The sequence below is a fragment of the Aythya ferina genome (assembly GCF_964211825.1).
Source record: "Aythya ferina genome assembly, chromosome: Z".
NCBI classification, from domain to species: Eukaryota; Metazoa; Chordata; class Aves; order Anseriformes; family Anatidae; genus Aythya; species Aythya ferina.
The window spans coordinates 83,479,649-83,499,728 of NC_140299.1; the positions used below are offsets into that span (position 1 = coordinate 83,479,649).

Sequence of the window (20,080 nt, forward strand, 5' to 3'; positions counted from 1 at the left end):
GCCTCCCCTTACTCCTTTCCCTTTGTCTTTCTCTCAGTGGTTTTCTCTTCTTTCAGGATGATTTACAAATCAGGTAAGCCAAGCAGTTTTTTTAGACATTGTAGCATTAATGACTAGTTGGGAATGGGAGGGAAGACCATCACATTCTTTAATACCATTTGAATGCCCTATATTATCAGGGAAAAGGAAGAATAAGGAATAAGCCCATGTGGTTGCTGAAATGTAGGATAGCCATTTAGTTTGCTTATAAGCATGCTATACAAGACTGAGGGAAGAATGGTTTCTTCCTCTTTCCTCTCCCCTCCTTATGCAGTGAGAAGGAAAAGTGTTAGTGGAGAACTCAGAAATGTTTGTTTGTTCGTTTGTTTTTCCTTCCACAGAATCACAGAATCACAGAATTTCTAGGTTGGAAGAGACCTCAAGATCATCATGAAATTGCATTCAGGATTTACAAATGATGACTGATTTTTTTATAGTCCTAATGTAATATTCAAAACTGGGGGACAGAAAAGAAAAGGTAACGAGGGTCCTGAGCTAAACTGCATTCAAGAGCTAGGCTACTCATGAGAAAAGCAGAAGTACAGAGCCAAGAGCAGCTTCCCCTTAAAGTAACAAGATCATGATGCTGTTTACAGCAAAGGATACACTGAGAAGGCAACAAGGCCCATGAGCCACTGCCTTGGACGAGGGCATGAGTGTGTCTCCAGTCTGACTTAAGAGAAAGAACCTCACGCTTTCTGCTGAGTTTATATGTTGGAAGGAGCATCTTTCACAGCTAGAAGCTTCTGTGACAAACAATAGGTCTTCAGCTATCCTGTTCTGCTCAGAATGCCTACAAGACCAACACAGAAGTCAACAGTTGCTCAGCATCATTCTTCCTGGTGGCATTCTTAGGAGATCTTTCAGGAAAAAGAGCGGGGCAATGATATAAAGTTACATGTTTCTGACCTCAAGCCCTGCAAGCACACAGAGCCAAAACACCAGCTTTCCTCCTCCCTTCCTACACGTCAGTTCTGATCAGTAATGATAAAATAATTTAGCTAATTAATACTCTTTTCTTTGTTCAGATGTCTATTTGTGATGATTAGGTTTCCTCCATTATTAATAACTGTCCTGTGGGGTTTATTGGGTCAGCAATAAACAGACACGGCACCATAGGAACTACAACCAATTAAAACCAGATCTACATCAGTTGCCAAAAGTCACTCAATATATTACTTTCTTATCAAACCAGTATACGTGGGCTCACATTCAAACAAAAGTAAAGTGTTTATTTCCTTATCTTTAAGGAATGTCATTTTTATGCCATTACTTATATTAAGGCCTGTTTTATCACTACTACAGACTTTTGTCATTGACTCAGCAGCTTTACATATTATATCTGTAAAATACATATATCGCATTATCTCGTGTAAGAACTACAGAAAACACTTAACAAAACTCTCCTAGTTCCCTCATATAGTAAATCAAATAAGGCAGGGCAGGACTTTGTCTTCAGGAGATCACAGCTATTATACTTCCACTTCATCCTTAAATTATGTGAAAAAATTTTGAGTAGTATACATCTATAATATCTTCTGCTTGTAAGAGGAAAATCAATCAGTAAATTATAATAATATATTCATTTGACCTTAGTGTTTTTTTCTTAGAATCATTAGGACTGTAGTTTAAGAGCATACCCACAACTGCAAAATGCAGGTGAAATTCCACCAGTTATTTCAGAAATTCAGCTGAATGCTGAAGATAACTATATTGACCATCTTTCCTTGTTACATACCTCACTCACAAAAGGTCAAAAAAAGGAAAAAAAAATAATTGAAAATAAGCATCAAAGAGTATTTAATCAGATTAAAGATTTCCAGGAAAAAAAAAAAAAAAGTCTGTCTCGCAATTTTATATGTCACACTTTCTGCAAGAAGAAGAGTTAAAATGACAGTGACCTTTTTACTGAGTTCCATAAGGCATCCTGAACCTGCCACACAGTATTTTATTAAGCAAACAACATAAAATCTCTATCCTAATTACTTATATCACCTATAAATTACTATTTTTTCTTATATCATTTCCACTATATCTGCAAAACCAGATATTTCAAAAAAATTAATTCCAACAATCTTTATGTAACATTAGGCTGATCTTATGTTTCTAATTAGTCAGAGAGCTGGCAACCAGTAAAACACATTTTGTAAGAAGTAGGAATAGTAAACTTAACTTCACACCTCATAAAAAGCTTTGTAGTCTTCCCAATGGTGGCTCTCAGCATCCTGCAAAATGCTTGTAGCACAAACTCTGACGCAGTAGTTCGTAACTTGAAACTGGAGAACGTTGATGAATTCCTGATATTGTTGGACAGGCACTAGGAACAGGGGTCTGTTCAGAGAGAATGATCAAAGAAGCAAAGATTGAAAGGCCATGCAGTAGGAGGTAACAATCCCCAGTACTGCAAATGCTTTTGATTATTAGGAATCAATCATTCATTTCCTTTCATTCCTGGAGTCTGAACCCAACATTCACTTTTGAAAAAATCTGGTCTTTGTTTCTCAAGTTCTTTAAGTATATCTACTCCTGTATAAATTCTCATTTAACCAAGTCACTTGGAAATACATTACTTTAACCTATTTTCTGAGGTAAGAGTGCATTTGTCGTTCAGTTACTGGAAGACTCTGTGTTGACACACAAATACACCAACATTAAATGTGATAAAGAAAACAAACAGTCTGTTTCTAGTAGGTAGATATTCTGGGGAAACATTTCAGAATGCATGTATGTAGAGTGATTGAGCCAGATTTCAACTCAGGCTTCCCCTTCATAAAGGCACACTTCATGAAGCAGCAGAGGGTTAAAATCATCAGAGGGAAAGTAGCTACACAGTGTATATAACCCTTTAGGAATCATAATTGTTGTAGTTCAGGTGCTTCCCTCAAAAGGCCTAGTTTCCGATTTTAAATCACATATGGCCAAAACACATGGACCAATAAAGATATTCCTAGTATCCTAAGGCAAATAATAATAATAATAATAAAATAAATAAATAAAAAATCCTAAAAGCACAGCTAATGTAATTATATTACCTTCCAGGTCAAAGAATGTCTTAGATTTTACTGTTCTGAATTTTCCTAATTTTGAATAAAAATTGAAACAAGATACATGAATGAAAAATAAATTCTGAATGTAGATTGTTCACATTTCTGAACAAAGATAATATAAGGAAAAACTGCAGGAGTGTTTGTTAATAAAGTTCTCTTGGACTGCTATGTGCCAAATTTGATTTTAAGTAAATTCAGCTATTGCAAAGGCCAGAAAAGAAAATTAAGGCTGTAGCCTTCTGTTGATATGATAGCAAAGTACTTTTAGCTCTCTAGAAAATGCCAGTTATTCAAGCTTCATAAAAAAAAAAAAAAAAAAAAAAAAAAAAAAAAAAGGTTGATCTGCAAATCAAATGCAAATCTTACACATAAATAATTTGTTTTGTAATGACTGTTTTAGATTATCAACAGCTTTGAGAGCTTTGAGTCAGGTCTTTCCATAAATACTCCATGTAGTGCTTGTGCTAAAAAATGCAATGCAATTTGGAAAACTATCGTCATACTGCGTCACTAAAATGGAGTGAAGTCCTATATTACTTGCATTTGAATTAAATTATTACATGTAAAAGGGACTCACTTTTTGCTGTTTTCTCTCATTAAATTGCTATACATCGTAAAATGCTGAAAGACATAGATCGCTGTGGAAAGAGCAGCATACAAGTTTTGCAGAGGAGCCTTGGAGGGAACGTCTTTGCTTTTCTCCTCTAGTCTTGCCAGGACAGCTGTTGCTACTTTGCTGCAGGCCTCTACAAAGTTTGCTCTAATTTCCTGAAGAGAATCATCTCTGCATGCCAGAGCCAATGGAAGCAATGTGTCAAGTTCTTCCATGATGTCAGAACAAAACTGGGAGAAATAAATGTGGCATCAAGTTATTTGTATTCTGACAGCATTTAATTTATACACTCTAGGGTCAGATTCTTGAATAATGAAATTGGCACAAAACAAATATATTGAATAAGCTTTACAAACATTTCATTCTGTTGTACAGGGGAGTAACATTTATCTACAGTAAATGAATTATTACTTCATTCCTTCTTGCTTTATATTGAGAAAATTAAAAAATTAAAACCATATTATGTTACTCATGCCTTCATTTTGTTTATGACTTCATTAGATGCGGATTCAAGACATAAGGTTAATTCCTTGTTAAATAAGGTAATTTTCTAAACTAATTTATTTTGAAAAATATACATTTCTCAATACTGAATTTGAAAGAAAACTTGACATCTGTTAGTAAGTTCACATACTGAGCTCCCTAAAAATATTTCCCCAAAGTTTGTGTTACTTTAAGCAAATATTAACAGCATTCCAAATTTTCTAGAACATTTGCAAATCTCACTAAATTCAAAAACTTGTAAACAAATATTCCCTTAGACAAACTATTTAATTAATTGTCATAAATGACCTTTATGTCAATTCAAAGAACCCTAATGTGGCCACATATTGGTTATGCTGATTAGTTAAATGGCATGTCTAAGGATTTAAATACAGGAAATCCCTTCATAGTTATGCTTCAAAGCTTTCAGCATTTTCCCATCGAACAACTTGGTAACAGAGCAGACACTAATCAGAATGTTTTAGAACTTTTTGGATGAAAACAATAATGCCAGCAAAGTTTAAAAGTTAATTCTTTCAAGTATAGACTACGGGCTATTGTATAAAGCTCTGCTCAGCCTCATGTTGTAATGCTTCTCACTTTCTTCTTAATTCCATTTATATAAGATATAGAATATTAATGGTACTGTAAGTACTTCAAAGTGTAGATGGCAAACAGCCTTGGCATTCTGTGTCTCCTCAAACTTCAGATCTTTTGATACCTGCCTTAGCAATTCGTTTTGGTTGCTCCTCCGGTTGGACTGCTCTGCAGGACTCCCTCATTTGCTGGTTGTTTACAACACTCATTGCATAGCCTGCAGCTGAAGACTGTTCTTTCTGCTCATGTTGAAGAATTTTAGTTGAAAAATCCTCAACTGCTATTGTTATACAGTGAGCCACAGAAGAAGACAGGTCTTTAAACGCATTTCTCCAACTAAATTTCAGTAAAGTAGGCTGAAAGACATAGTTTTATTAAATCAACCCAAATTCAGTATTGAATGTTATTTTTGTTACTGTCTGAAATTTACTTAAATATCCATAACTAAATGACATTAAAGGACACTATAATCATTTGAAATTAATATGAATACATTGAAATAACACAAGCCTTGAAATCATATTAAAAGCAATATATGCACTCAACAAAAATGAACAAGTGAATAAACAATATTAAATTTGTCATCAAGGTTTTAAGAAAATGAATATATAAAACCCCTTGATTAAACACAACTGTTTTTTATAAGTCATGCATCCTTAAATTATATATCATCTTTCATACACATTTAACAAACACAAATACAGTTATAACCTTTATCAATAGTTTAACAAGTAATCCAGCAATAAATACCATGTGATAATTCGGTATTTTTTTTTATTATTATTTTATTTTATTTTATTTTATTTTATTTTATTTTAATTTTATTTTATTTTATCTTATTTTTTGCAAGGTAATAACCAGGCACTACTAACCATGAATATTAATGATAAGGAAGTTAGAGAAGGTGGTTTTAACACAGCCACACTGGATTTCACTCTTTAGAGATGGATGTAGCAGAGATCAAAATGTTTAAATAGAGATCTCTAGTTTTTAGCCAAAGCTGGATTTTACTTTGGTTTATATCCATTCCCTGTCTTCTCTAGACAGAGACTTCTGACGTTATCTGAAGTGTTGCAGTTACACAAAAGACACAGTGGGATGTAGTTACTTTTCCACTGTTCTTGGTTTGCATGGTTCATGTAACTTTCAGCAGACTTCATGCTTACCAGAAGTGACCAACTGAGAATTGCAGCACTGTAAGAGAAATATTTCAGTGGTGTAAGATGTAGTGTAAAGATCCCCACTATGAGAACATTGTAGGAGAAAAGAGAAGTATTCCTAACAAGCTGTAGTTACAAAATTAAACTGAAAGACAATGAAAGGCTACAAACCAAAGGGGCTTGCACTTCCAGCTTTACTCCAATTTAGAAGCTGCCTTCTCCTTCCATGCCCCTTCCCCAGCCCCAATACTCAACTCCAGAGAGCACAGACAGCCTACCCAGATACCCATTTCTGTAATTCCCTTTTTTGTAATATCTCTTTTTCATTTTTATTTATTGATTTATTGATTTATTGATTTATTGATTTATTGATTTATTGATTTATTTTTCCTGTGATCTTGGGTCAAGTACAGCTCAATCTTCAGAAAATGTTCTTTTTAATCTATAAGATACAGGAACATCTGTCCCACAAATGGTTTAAAAGTACATTTCAAAAAGCCATTTCAGCATTAAAATTCAGCCATTAGGAAATTAAATTCCACCACTGCACAGCATCAGACTTGTTAGAGCATTTAGGTCCCATAAAATCAACAGTAAAAATTTGTTTAGTAGTAAATGACTACTAAAACTTAATCTTGTATGTACCTTCTACAAAGAACACTGCTTTGTACACAGTAGTTTGTTGACATCAAAGAAACTGATCATCATGTGTGTAGGTATCTCTACAGGAAGCATGATGATCAAATGCTTAGAACTTGAACGATTTTTTTTTAAAGATTCTTATTTATTTTACAATATATTTAATATTGAATAAAAGCTAACATATTTTAGCATGTTTTTACTGTTTGGTTATGAAGTATCTTATATTTCTAATGCTAAATCTATTCTATTATTGCTCAACCTTAACAACACTAACCAATTCCTTATGAGTGCCCTAAGATTTTACTCCATCTTAGCAGAGAGTTTGCACCTCAAATTAATTGCAGTAGCTAAATAATGAAACTCTCAGAATAGGTGTTTATAATGAATATGGTGTCAGGTGGCATTGGAGACACAGACAAAAGAAAATCTCCCACAAAGTGCAAGACTCTTTTCATACTCACCTCTTTTACCTGAAGTAACTGTTCAGGAAGCACACTGGTTTCATTTGCTCTAGTTTCTCCTATTAAAAGCTCCCCACTAGCTTTCTTCAGAACTCCTGCACAGTATGATAAAGGGGATCAAAGTTAAGATTAATTCTGTAGAAAAATCAGCAGCCTACAACACCTTCTGATATATCAATATGAAGCATAAAAAAAAAAAATCAACAAGATGTAGTGGAATACTAATGTTATGATAAAGTCAAATTCAGGTTATACACAGCTCCTTTTATATAACATGATGAAATCCACATTCCATTGTATTCATATTTTATACATACACACGTATAATGTGTAAAATACAGTTTCTTTTGTCATTAATTCATTTTTATACTGATTGCACAGTCATCTATTCCTAGGGAGAACAGATAATGTTAGAACAGCTGTGTAGAAGATAATTTCTATTTTTTGTTCAATAAATTAAATGAATTGCACACTACCGTATTTTTATAGTTTCTACTTATTTGGAAATGCCAATATGGTAAGAATAAAAAGACATTTAATTAATACAGTTATTATAAATAAAATAATGGAAAAAGAACAGGTGAAGCTCCTTGAGATGGGCTGGTACAAAGCTCACTCATAAATCTTCAAGTAATGGAAATATTGCCTGGTTTGACAGGGACAAGCAAACATCTGGGGTAGACATTATTTCCATCAGTGTATCAAAAACAATAGGAGAATAAAACCAAACAACCTAATATTTTTAAAATCCATGTCCTAGCATAAAGATGGCAAAAAACACAGGTGTAGATATTCTTAATTTAACATAACTGATTTGAAATTCCATCCAAGAAGTTTTAAATGATTGAGTGCTGTCAAGTATTACTAAATGTTATCTCTTACACATAAACTTAAATGTCTTCAGTCACCTGAAGATACTAGTAGCGTACATACCCAGGGTCTAAAGAGGTCCTATTTCTATCAAATATACAGTATGTGGAAATATATGGGATTTCATTTACCTAGAGTAGATTTTACTTTTGTCCTAAACAATTCAACCTCTGAAAACGAACACTCCAATTTTCATATGCCCATACACCATTCTAAAGTTTCAATTTTTTATTATTGTTATTATTTTCCCAGGAACTGTTTTCATACAAAACAGGTCAGGAAAACAAAACAAAACAAAACAGATTTGAGCTATGAAAAATGAAAGATAAATTGGTAGAATATAAAAAGAGAAGAGACTAGCCAGATAACCTAGCCCTCTGATCATTCAAAGTATGGTGTTACAGACAGTACCATAAACACAGTACTTATTTTGATTTGTTCTAATGCATGTTATGATGAAGTTTCCTATACCTTTCTTTAGAATTTACTTCAGAATGAAAAAGAGAACTGACTGGATATTTTTACTCATATTTATTCTGTACTTTCTACCTGAAATTTTCCTTACTTTTCCTGGCAATTCATCTGTTTTTATAGCTGTATCTTCTATTCTAACAGTGAGCACAATTTTAGATCAGCTATTAATATTTTTTATCAACACTTTAAAGAAAAACAGAATCACAGAATCACAGAATTTCTAGGTTGGAAGAGACCTCAAGATCATCGAGTCCAACCTCTGACCTAACGCTAGCAGTCCCCACTAAACCATGTCCCTAAGCTCTACATCTAAACGTCTTTTGAAGACTTCCAGGGATGGTGACTCCACCACTTCCCTGGGCAGCCTGTTCCAATGCCTCACAACCCTTTCAGTGAAGAAGTTCTTCCTAACATCTAACCTAAAACTCCTCTGGCTCAACTTAAGCCCATTCCCCCTCGTCCTGTCACCAGGCACGTGGGAGAACAGACCAACCCCCACCTCACTACAGCCTCCTTTAAGGTATCTGTAGAGAGCGATAAGGTCGCCCCTGAGCCTCCTCTTCTCCAGGCTGAACAAGCCCAGCTCCCTCAGCCGCTCCTCGTAGGACTTGTTCTCCAGACCCCTCACCAGCTTCGTCGCCCTTCTCTGCACCCGCTCAAGCACCTCCATGTCCTTCTTGGCCACCTGAGCACACTGCTGGCTCATATTCAGCCGACTATCCACCATCACTCCCAGGTCCTTCTCTGCCTGGCAGCTCTCCAACCACCCGTCTCCCAGCCTGTAGCTCTGCAATAAGCGCCCCAGGTGCAGGACCCGGCACTTGGCCTTGTTGAACTTCATGCAGTTGACCTCAGCCCATCGCTGCAGCCTATCCAGATCCTCCTGCAGAGCTTTCCTACCCTCGAGCAGATCGACACACGCACCTAACTTGGTGTCATCTGCAAACTTACTGAGGGTGCACTCGATGCCCTTGTCCAGATCATCGATGAAGATATTAAAGAGGACTGGCCCCAGCACCGAGCCCTGGGGGATGCCACTAGTGACTGGCCTCCAACTGGACTTGGCTCTATTCACCACGACTCTTTGGGCCCGGCTATCCAGCCAGTTTTTAACCCAACAAAGCGTGCGCCAGTCCAAGCCAAGAGCAGCCAGTTTCTTGAGGAGAATGCTGTGGGAGACGGTGTCAAAAGCCTTGCTGAAGTCAAGGTAGACCACATCCACAGCCTTTCCCTCATCCACCCAGCGCGTCACTTTGTCATAGAAGGAGATCAGGTTCGTCAAGCAGGACCTGCCTTTCATAAACCCATGCAGACTGGGCCTGATCGCCTGCTTGCCCTGCAAGTGCTGTGTGATGACTCTCAGGAGGATCTGCTCCATGAGCTTCCCTGGCACTCAGGTCAAACTGACAGGCCTGTAGTTTCCCGGGTCTGCCCTCCGGCCCTTCTTGTAGATGGGCGTCACATTTGCTAGCCGCCAGTCAACTGGGACCTCCCCCGATAGCCAGGACTGCTGAAAAATGATGGACAGTGGCTTGGCCAGCTCCATTAGTACTTAAAACATTAAAAAAAACATTAGTACTTAACCTAAAATCCTTCTGTATTTGTAGAATTGCTCTCCAAAGTTATCCAGAACTCAAAGCTGAGACAAGTTTTTTTCTGATGGCAGATTTGGATCTCCAGGACCAAAGACAGAGAGCCAAAGGATCCTCCCCTTAGCATTAGTCATTTTAAATGTTCCTTCATTTTTTAAATCAATAGACTCTTACTAGACTTCCCCACTTCCTTTTCTAACTAGCAGCCTGAGCACTCTTGTCTTTTATTTGTATATACATATATACACATATATACACATGTGCATGTGTGCTCACACATAGATAAAATATTTCATCTAGTTCATTTTAACCTCCAGCCAGCGGGGATGCCCTCACACCTTTTATCAATCACTGCACACTAGCTGCAACCTCCCCAAAACCTAGGCACTTTAGATGCTAGCACAGCCTTCCCCTGGACAACTGTTTCTACAGAGATACATATAAAATTACTCCCTTCCTGTCCTGTTACTTCACTTCTCTTCGGACCGTCTTGCAAACTCCCCTGGGAAATAAAAGTGCAGCTTTGTCCAAGAGGATGGTACTATAGTAAGTGCAAGCTGCTGTAGTGAAGCTACTCAGCCCAAATTAGTTCCCTTTGCAGATAGGAACTCGGACAATCGGTAGGAGGAAGCATTCCTACCTAGACAGATACCATTTTCTACAAAAATTCTTTGAGGCCTCTCTTCTCCAAAATTTCAAACTTCAAATTCCATTTATGCATAAAGACATAAATATGTGTTGTCATACTCATATTGCTGTTAGAGAAGAAAAACTGCAGAACGAGCACAATACAAATGTCACAAAGGAGCAGAAGAAGTAGAAGGAAGAATCAGTTTTTTTTCCATACTTGCTCCCTCTCAAGGGTATATTCTATATCTCGATGCTTAAAACTGATGTTCTTCATCGCTATAGAAGACTGGATCAACCACAAATCCTTGCTGTATCTTTCTTGAAACTTACAGTCTACAAACTTGATAAATTGCTCACAATCTGTGTTACTGTAGTATCTCAGGCAGGCAGTTAGAATCATTTTAACAGCAGGTATTCAAAATAAGATTTTATCAAATGTTTTACTTAAAATCAGTACTTTTTTAGCCAACTTTTCATGCTTAAAATTCGTCTGGGATAGGTCTTCTCTTGAAAGCAAATATTGTTACCTATGTTTCCACTGCCTTCAACATATTTCATTTTTTGTCCAGTTCAGTATTGTTATATTTTTGTAAAGATCATGACAGTGAGACTTTGTGCACTGTTTATATATATACATATACATATGCATATACATATATATATATATATATGCATATACCTTTCCTTTAAAAAGTTCTAGGAAATTATTTTTTTACAGAATTCTGAAGCTTCCTTTTTTATTTATTTATTTTTTATTTATTTTTTTCCATAACATTTAGGTTCTAAAGAACTGTCAAAGTAATTTAATCTAACATCAGCATAGAGTAGGTAAGCCTTGAGGAAACTTTTTATGACTGCTCAGTAACTGTAAATAAGGTAAGTAAGTGTCACCAGAGCAGCTAGTTGAATTCAGTAGGCTCATCCAGAATTTTTATTGAAACTGTATTGGAAACAATATGTCTTCGATAACGGGAAAATACCATTCCCCAATAAATACAAATACAGAGAAGAAACAAAACATATTTTACATGTGGTAGATTAAAAAGCCTCCGACTTCCTTTCTTCAATAACAGAGCCTCCTACTTCCATTCTTCAATAATGGAATTATTATTTTTTTGTTCTATGCTCAGTATATTTACTCAGCAAACTGTAATAAAACATATACTGAAAATGTACACCTGAAATCAAATCTTTTCTGATGTAAATCCCATCTCCACTTCAGATTGATCTGCTGATAATTATGTATTTCTTAAAGAAGCTACTTGAACATTTTGCTTCAAAAGCAAAGCAAAAATCACACTTTTCTTTTTTTTTTTTTTTTTTTTTTTTGAATCTTTATAACTTCAAAGTCTATTAGGAGGATGTACCCCACAAATTTGATTCCGCACTCCTCTTATTACACTCTCCAGAAAAGGGTATAGAGTAAATGATTTCTTATGCTGTGAAGGAAAGACCTTTGCAAGTCTTCCAGGTCCCCTGAGGCAAAGCTTGTAAACCTAAGGGCTTGACAACTTTGCCCACAGTGTTTTCAAAGAGCTCCATTGGAAAAAGCTTTTCTTGGTACTCATTATCTGTTCTGTCCAAAGTTCACCTTTCTCACTGGAAGGAAAAAAAAAAAAAAAAAAAAGTGAGGCACAGATGAAAGTACGTTAGATGTTTTTGATTTCTTAAAAGTCTCAACAAGAGGTTTCTGAAAAGCCAGAGGGAAAAGAAATCTACCTTAAAGATGGGAAGAGAATGCAATTTGGCATGATCCTAAACCAAGATCTTCTGCTTAACCTTTGACTGCAGCTTAGTGTTCCAGGTTCCTTCAAAGAGAACAGCTCCTGTGATGCTGCATGTACTAGGTAGGTCAGAACATCTCAGGGAATTCAGCTGAATGTAAATTAAGAACTAGACTATCTCATCACAGTAGGCATGATGAGACACCTGCAGAAGAAATGGTTGAATGTCTCTTCAAGAAAAAACAGAAGGTGGTTGGTTACTCCTTCCATTTTCTGAAACCTATTGCTTCTAGTACAGGAAGTAAGGATATGAAACAATGAGAACAAAAGTTCTGTAACTGTTAGAAAAATACAGATACTTTTCCTCAGAAAGACAGAGTGTTAGTCTTGTCCAGATGCCACACTAAAGTTCAGGGATGGGACAGAGTTCCATCATAATTTCTATTACCATGAGAACTTTTTCATGTTTTTTTTTTTTCTCATTATATTTAAGAGAAAAATCGAACACTACACTGATAAGAGATTAAATGAGTACTTAAACTGCTTTTTTAATTTTAATTGAGTTTAGATAATGAAAATATAATTCGAAATCACGTGCAAAACTTAGTTCTGATAAGGAAAAGTCAAAACATAAAATCTGGAAGGACTAGATGGAGACTACTGAAAAAAAGTTAGAGTGGAAAAAGTAATTCACAGATTTTTTTTTCCATCTATGTAAAACAATTTGGGAAAATGAGTATTCTGAATATATTCCAGAAGATGTCAGATATAGAACTCTCCAACTGAACTCAGAACTATCCGTACCACCTAAAAAAATCTCTCTACATCCATCTCCCTACAGAGTTCACTCTGGTTCACTGTTTCCTTTGGTGCTATTGTCTGCCATGGGGTTACCATCAGAGAACACTGGTAGGCAGTACTTCCCTCTAACATCTATTTTCAACCGCCTAAATTGGTCTTCATAGGATTCCATTGTGCACACTGCAAAGAAACTTGTCTTGTTGCCAGCTAGAACTGTGAACTACATGTCTTTCTTTTCTTCACTGTTCTTTTTTTGGTTCACAAGCAACCTCCTACCAAAAGCAGAATCCGCAGAAGAGACTACATCCAAGCGATAATGCAATGAAAAAGTATGAAGAGAAGCCCAGGTGGCCACCTTGCAAATTTCCAATGTGGAAGCCTTCGACCTCTCCGCCCAAGAAGCAGCTATAGTCCTAGTGTAATGAGCTTTACAAACCCTGGGAGCCTCTTTACCCTTAACTACATACGCCTCCCTAATACAATCCCTTAACCATCTAGCTAAGGAACTCTTAGAAGCCATTTGACCCCTCTTAAGACCCCCTAAGAGTACAAACAATCTGTCAGAAGATATGAAATCTTTGATTCTTCTGTGATAAACCCTAAGTGTTCTTCTTACATCCAATTTATGCAGCCATTGCTCTTTGTCATCGCTGGGTTTAGGGAAAAATGAGGGCCAAGAAACTGTCTGATTTAGATAAAACTCAGATGCCATCTTTGGGACAAAAAAAAAATTAAAAAGATGAACTGTCCAAAGAACCACTTTGTCTCTGATGGAACTTTACATGTTCTATATATCAAGATTGAAGTACTATGGGATACACTGAACAAAAATCAACTAAAACTGCCATTGAAACAGCTATACAAATAAAGTCAACGCTTGGCATAAGCATATGAAAACATGTTATTTTTGTTGCATCTCTGCATGAATTACAAAGATAAAAAGGCTCCTCTCAATACTAAAAGTAACCAGAAAGAAAAGGAAGCAAGCGCAAGGTTCAAGTCTATGTGATGTCTGGCAAACTTTAGTTCTCTTGGATATTCACCTACCCTTTGTGAATTGGTCAACTTCTCATAATTTGCCACCAGTACTACTTGCAGAGCACTAATATTTCAGAAACACCTACACTGCAGTGACTGCAGGTGAGTTTGCATTCACCCAACCTAGCTTTAAACTAGTGAGAGACAGTAAGTCTATCAACAGCAGCACACAGTCCAATCTGGGCTAATTTGCTCTGCTTCTTAGGCTAGTTCTGCAGCCTATGCTGCACTGTATACCTGATACTCATACCTGAGTCAATTTAAAGCTGCTTTGGACAGATCTGCACCATATATTGTTAAATTAAAAAAGATTTATTGTGATAAAGCTTTTAAATAAGTAGAGAAGATGACCATCATATTTTATATTCACATATTACAATGTATTCTGATGAAAATAAACTGAGGTTTCTGATAAATTGTTCTTATCAAACGTCAGCCTTCATCACTGGGAAAAAAAATAAAAAATAAAAAAAATTATCAGCCTAATGTAGGACAGTTGCAGAAAAAATCTTAAAGCCCTTTTGGTACTGAACAAAACCTGGAACTACTGGAAACATAGCTCTCATTCTCTCATATCAAGTCAGCTTTCACTTCATCACTACAACTTATATTTCTAACAACATGAAGTAAAAATAACCCTAATAAATCTTTCCTTTAGTCAAGATATTTTTTTAATTTATTTTTTTTTTTAATTTTTCTGGCTAAGTCTTCTCTTCACTTCAGACACTGATATAGCTGAACAAAGTTTTGTGAATAAAACCATTTGATCAGAACAGTAACACTGGAAAAAAAAAAAAAAAAAAAAAAAAAAAAAAAAAGGATATGTCTGATGACTTCATGAACATCACCTGAAAAGATCTGCCTCTACCGTCCCCTGTGTCTCAGAGTAAGAGTAATTGTACATTTTCTTTAGAACAAGCCTTCTAACCAGAAGACAACTTCCTATAACCTGATCTAATCATATTCCCCTTTCAGATTTGGTAAGTAGAGATGCCATTTAGGAATCTGCTTATTATAGACATGATTACTGTAAAAGAGTATTTCTCCAAAAAAGAGGCTGAATGCACTTTTGAGGAACACTTCTGAATGCTGTTCAGCTTGGAGAAATGCCTCAGGATAAAATCCTTACTACATTTTCTGAAAAGTAAAATATTTCTTGTTGACATTGAAATCATTATGTTTTCTGAATTATTTAAGATCATGTCATTAGCTAAACATGACAAGTCAATTGCCCTTTTAAGAATTTTTCAAATTTTTAAAGTTTTCTTCTCAGAAACCACTAATAAAAAGAATATCTAAAATTATCCTTACTGAATATGTACCCTAACCTCCTCATTAGCCCTGTGAGAAGTTTACTATAACACTTTTGTAGGATCAAGGCCATAAAACATAAAACATCATGTATAATAGCTTAGAGAGATTAAAGGAATCTGAAATACATTGAAACCAATAGTAAAAATGGAACTTGAATACAAATTTTATTTGAGCTTTGATGTAAATTCTAAGAATACATAGTCTGACCTGCATTTCTTTATTTTAGAGTGTCAGTATTTCAGATGAAGAATCTATCAACAACGTGTGCCTCTGAACTCTTTTCATCTTTTTTTCTTTTTTTTTTCAGTTTTCACCAATTTAGTAATCTGAGACCACATTCCCAAAACACCTTGCTTCTCAGCCTGCAGCTTGACTACAGAGATACCAAATATTTGACTCCACCTGTCCTTTCTCCCTAAACAGCCTGGCCTCATTTCTGGTCTGATCCTTTCCTGCAATATAATCAAAGCTCTTGAAACCACTTGTTCTCTGGTGACCTGGAATCTCTCCACTGGCAGAAGCAGCAGCATAGAAGAACATTTTTCAGCATAATGTGCTAAAAGGTGTTATTCACCTGAATTTTCATGATTTTAGGTTGTCCTCATCTGACAAGAATTCTATTAGACTAAAAACAGAGCAAGCTTGGAATCTAAAGTAAATATGCGCATCAGGCTTGATAGTGAAACATTTTATATTCTCTTGTACAGTCTTCTTTTACAAAAACAGCTACTGACACCTAAACTTGGTACATAATAGTAAGCACTTGTGGGAACTATTGGTGAAAGCAAGTCTGCATACTAAAACATTTATTTGATCATATTAAGATCAATAAAACTGATGTACAAGTCTGTTTTTCTCTCTTGAAAAAAAAAAAAAAAGCAACACAAAAAACAAACAAACAAACAAATAAAAACACAACAGATTTCAAGGGCAAGTACAGAAATAGTCAGTTTCAAGGAATGCAGACTTCATATAATATTTTGTTCTATAAGAAATATAAGGTATTTATAAGAAATTCAGTAGCAGTCACAACGTTACAATGTTTGATGGTTCAACAATAACAACTGTACATCACATCTTAATACACAACCATCAGTTCTTTTCTAGAAATCATTGTATTGAAATGTAAATCTGTCTATTTCAAAAAAGATTTTTAGTGAATATAGTAATACACTTTCTTCTATAATATGATGGCATAAATTACATAACTATTGTTGAAAATCATATAAAATTATCCTTTTGCACCTGATAAAATCAATAAATAAGGAAAAGCATTCATTACCTTGAACATTTTTATTCTTAGTCAATAAAGGCACCAACAAAATTTCTGCGGAGAGTTCTTCAATTTTTTCTTCCATTAATAAAAAGAGTTTGATGAGTTGAGAAAGACACTTGAGTTGATACAATGTTAAACAGAAATTCCTTCCTTTTTTGTGGTATTCCTGGGAGGCTGTTCAAGCAAAATCATAAAATAACTTACTTTTTCTTCAAAAATGATCCTGCAAAACTGATTATGTAGAAAAGTATAGTGCATCAAGTAATTTAATTCTTTTGCCATAGCACAATTTATCTTTTTTCTGATTATAAAGTTTCTCATTATTAGTTCTTCCTAAGTCATTAGCATTTCTCAGCTCTCTGGGAAGGTACAACTTAACTCCAGGTTTTGTTATTCATTAACTACCATTTTTTCAAGCAACAGATCTACTCAGAAACCATCTCACCTGCATTTAACTGAAAACAAACCCAACAAACAAACAAAAAACACATTATGTTACAAAAATGAATAGAACAAAAAAAAAAAAAAAAAAAAAAAAAAAAACAGAAAAAAAAACACACACATCATTACTATATTTTCATGGTTTGGGACATCACATCACTACACTGTCACTCTGCAAGTCACCTTGTCTGTTTAACAATCTGCTAGCACAATACCGTTGATGAATATGACATTTGAGTGAAAAGAAACATCAATCTAACACTCCACAAGTTTAAATATGTGGGGTTTGAAAACAAGAGAGACTGTCGGTGAACAAATATCAGCAAGTATTATACCTATAAGCATCTTGTATTTAAAAGAAGAAACTGAACATATTATTTCGAAAGGTTAACACCTGTAATCATAACATATAGTCATGTCACGTAATCTAGGGAACTCTGCTTTGAGCATAGTCAGACTACAAAATGCAGTGAGTTGTTTCCAATTCTGTATTACCAAACCACATGTCTTTAACTATGTTATTTTTGTAACTTCTTTAAATGCACTTCTATGGAAATTGTAGTAAGATGATATCATTTTCCTATGGCGTTCAGTTGCAGATATAACATCAGCAGAAGAGTTTACATAGACATTGTCAGAGTGAGAGCCAGAGTAATTTGAAAGAGAAGCTCTGAAAGATGAAAACAAATAGAAATTGATTGAAATGTACTTTTATGTGTCAAATCTCTCTTACCTTTGCATTTCTGAAGTACTCAGTACCTCCCTTTTCCCTCAAAGTTCCAAGTTTTTGTTTTGTTTTGTTTGTTTGTTCATTTTGGTATTCACAAATCACTTTTAAATAGACATAGATCTAAGCAGCAGAGCTGAGCTCTGAATAAAAATTCCCTAATTTGCTATCCTTATTTTGCAGCCTTAGAGGTTGAACTGTGAGTTTTGCATCCACATCTGAATTTCCTCAAAGTTCCAAACAGATGTATTCATGTTAGCCCCCTGCATTTCTAAGAATGCCAAAAGAAAATGCTATAGATAATTGCCTCTGCTGGTGCCTTGACTCTATGAATAAGGAGTAAATAATATCTGCAGCACTGGATTTCCAATTTCAAGTCTAACTCCCCCCAGAAAGATATTCTGCTATTCAGAGAATTCTCCTTTACCTGAAAGGTTGATAACATAAACTGAGTTTAACTGATAGGAAATGACTGCCTGAGTCTACAGACAGACAGGAATAACAGATGCAAGAAGTGAGAACCATGAATCACATCATAAAAATCAATGGAACATTAATTCTGTCTCCTCTGATTTGAAAACCTTGTGAAATTCCTGTCCCCTCTCCCCAGGAACAAGGGAACCTTCCAATTATTTGATTGCCCCCAAACTTTTGTCCTCATTAGACTGAAAGTAAGTGGACCTAGAAGCCAAAGGTATACTACAGTAATATTAACTTTAAAATATATAACCAAACTCAGAGAGAAGTGAAAAGTTATTTTTTTACTTTCAGTGATCACTCATATATTAAATATCATACATATTTCAGTTGGAAGCAGAAGATACAAAGTTCAAAGGCACCTCTTTTACCATGTCATTAATAATTTGAGAAAACACTTTGATATGTGATAAGCATATTATTGTATATGCTAACAAACACTTTTATAATCTTCCAAACAATGTTTTACTATTTAATACTACGTATGTTCTAGAAACATCCAGAATAGGAGGCTGAGGGGAGGCCTCATGGCAGCCTGCAGCTCCCTCATAGGGAGAGGAGGGGCAGGTGCTGAGCTCCGCTATCTGGGGACAGCGACAGGACCCGAGGGGACGGCATGGAGCTGGGACAGGGGAGGGTCAGGCTGGGGGTTAGGGAAAGGTTCTGCACCCAGAGGTGGTCAGGCACTGGGACAGGCTGCCCAGGGCTGTGGTCACAGCACCAAGCTGCCAGAGTTCAAGAAATGTTGGGACAATGCTCTCAGACATAGGGTCTGGTTTTTGGGTGACACTGTGTAGAGCCAGGTATTGGGCTTGATGATCCTTGTGAATTCCTTCTGACTTCGGATATTCTATGATACTATAAAACTTTCATACAAAATTAAGAAGAAATCTGAGGTAAGCATAATAGAAATTCTGGTTTTGATAAAAAGATACAAAGAAAGCAGGTAAGAGATTAAGGGTTTAAGTGGTGCGCTCATGAAAGCCTGAAACATGAAGCTGAAATTCCTCTAAATAGATGAATTAGCTTGATATTCATCATAAACCTATGAATATGGGGAGTGACAAAATGGTGATCCATTTCAACAAAAAGTGATATGCAAACCATCAACCCAGGAGTCTTGATTCCTTCAGCTTCTGGAGATACCTTGACCAGAAGACGGTCAAGATAAAAGCATTAAAAAACAGAAGGGAAAGATGAGACCACCATGTATGAAATGTTTTTCCTAGAATTGCTGACATTAGGAAAACAGGCTGAACAATCATTCTTCGCCAAAGCTGGAAGCCAGAGAACCCTTGAGCTGTGATGATTCATGTGACCCAGAACCTAAGACTTCTCTGGAAGGATATAAATAAACAACTAACTAACTAACTGATTTCTATATCAGATTTATAGACCATTCCATATATCATTCTTAAATCTTCTTTCACTCTGTGTCAGGCTCTGTTTTGTCAAAGAAAATGTAATATGACTTAATATTTGACATCACAGTATACCAGAGATGCAGATGTGACAAAGATTAGTGCATCGTTTGCACAAGTTCTTTGTTGCAATGCTACAGCTGGGTCAAGCTACATACTCTCACATTTGCATTCAGCAGAAACCATGCTGACGTACTGCTTAACCTGGCTACCTACCACAACTGATGGTACTAATGCTGGTCCAGTAATGGCA

The 20,080-nt window shown here is 35.7% G+C and overlaps 1 protein-coding gene across 6 annotated transcripts in view; it reads right to left on the minus strand.

Moving 5' to 3' along the window:
* Positions 1–20,080, minus strand: part of KIAA0825 — a gene marked incomplete at its 5' end in the record, with an annotated part of 250,673 nt that overhangs the window by 159,925 nt on the left and 70,668 nt on the right. For all 6 annotated transcript variants that reach the window (XM_084504191.1, XM_084504188.1, XM_084504190.1 and 3 more), the window contains 5 exons: positions 2,220–2,370; positions 3,664–3,929; positions 4,908–5,135; positions 7,043–7,137; positions 16,768–16,935. In XM_084504191.1, coding sequence (XP_084360317.1) covers positions 2,220–2,370; positions 3,664–3,929; positions 4,908–5,135; positions 7,043–7,137; positions 16,768–16,935 — 908 coding nt within the window. The remainder of the gene's footprint in view (positions 1–2,219; positions 2,371–3,663; positions 3,930–4,907; positions 5,136–7,042; positions 7,138–16,767; positions 16,936–20,080) is intronic.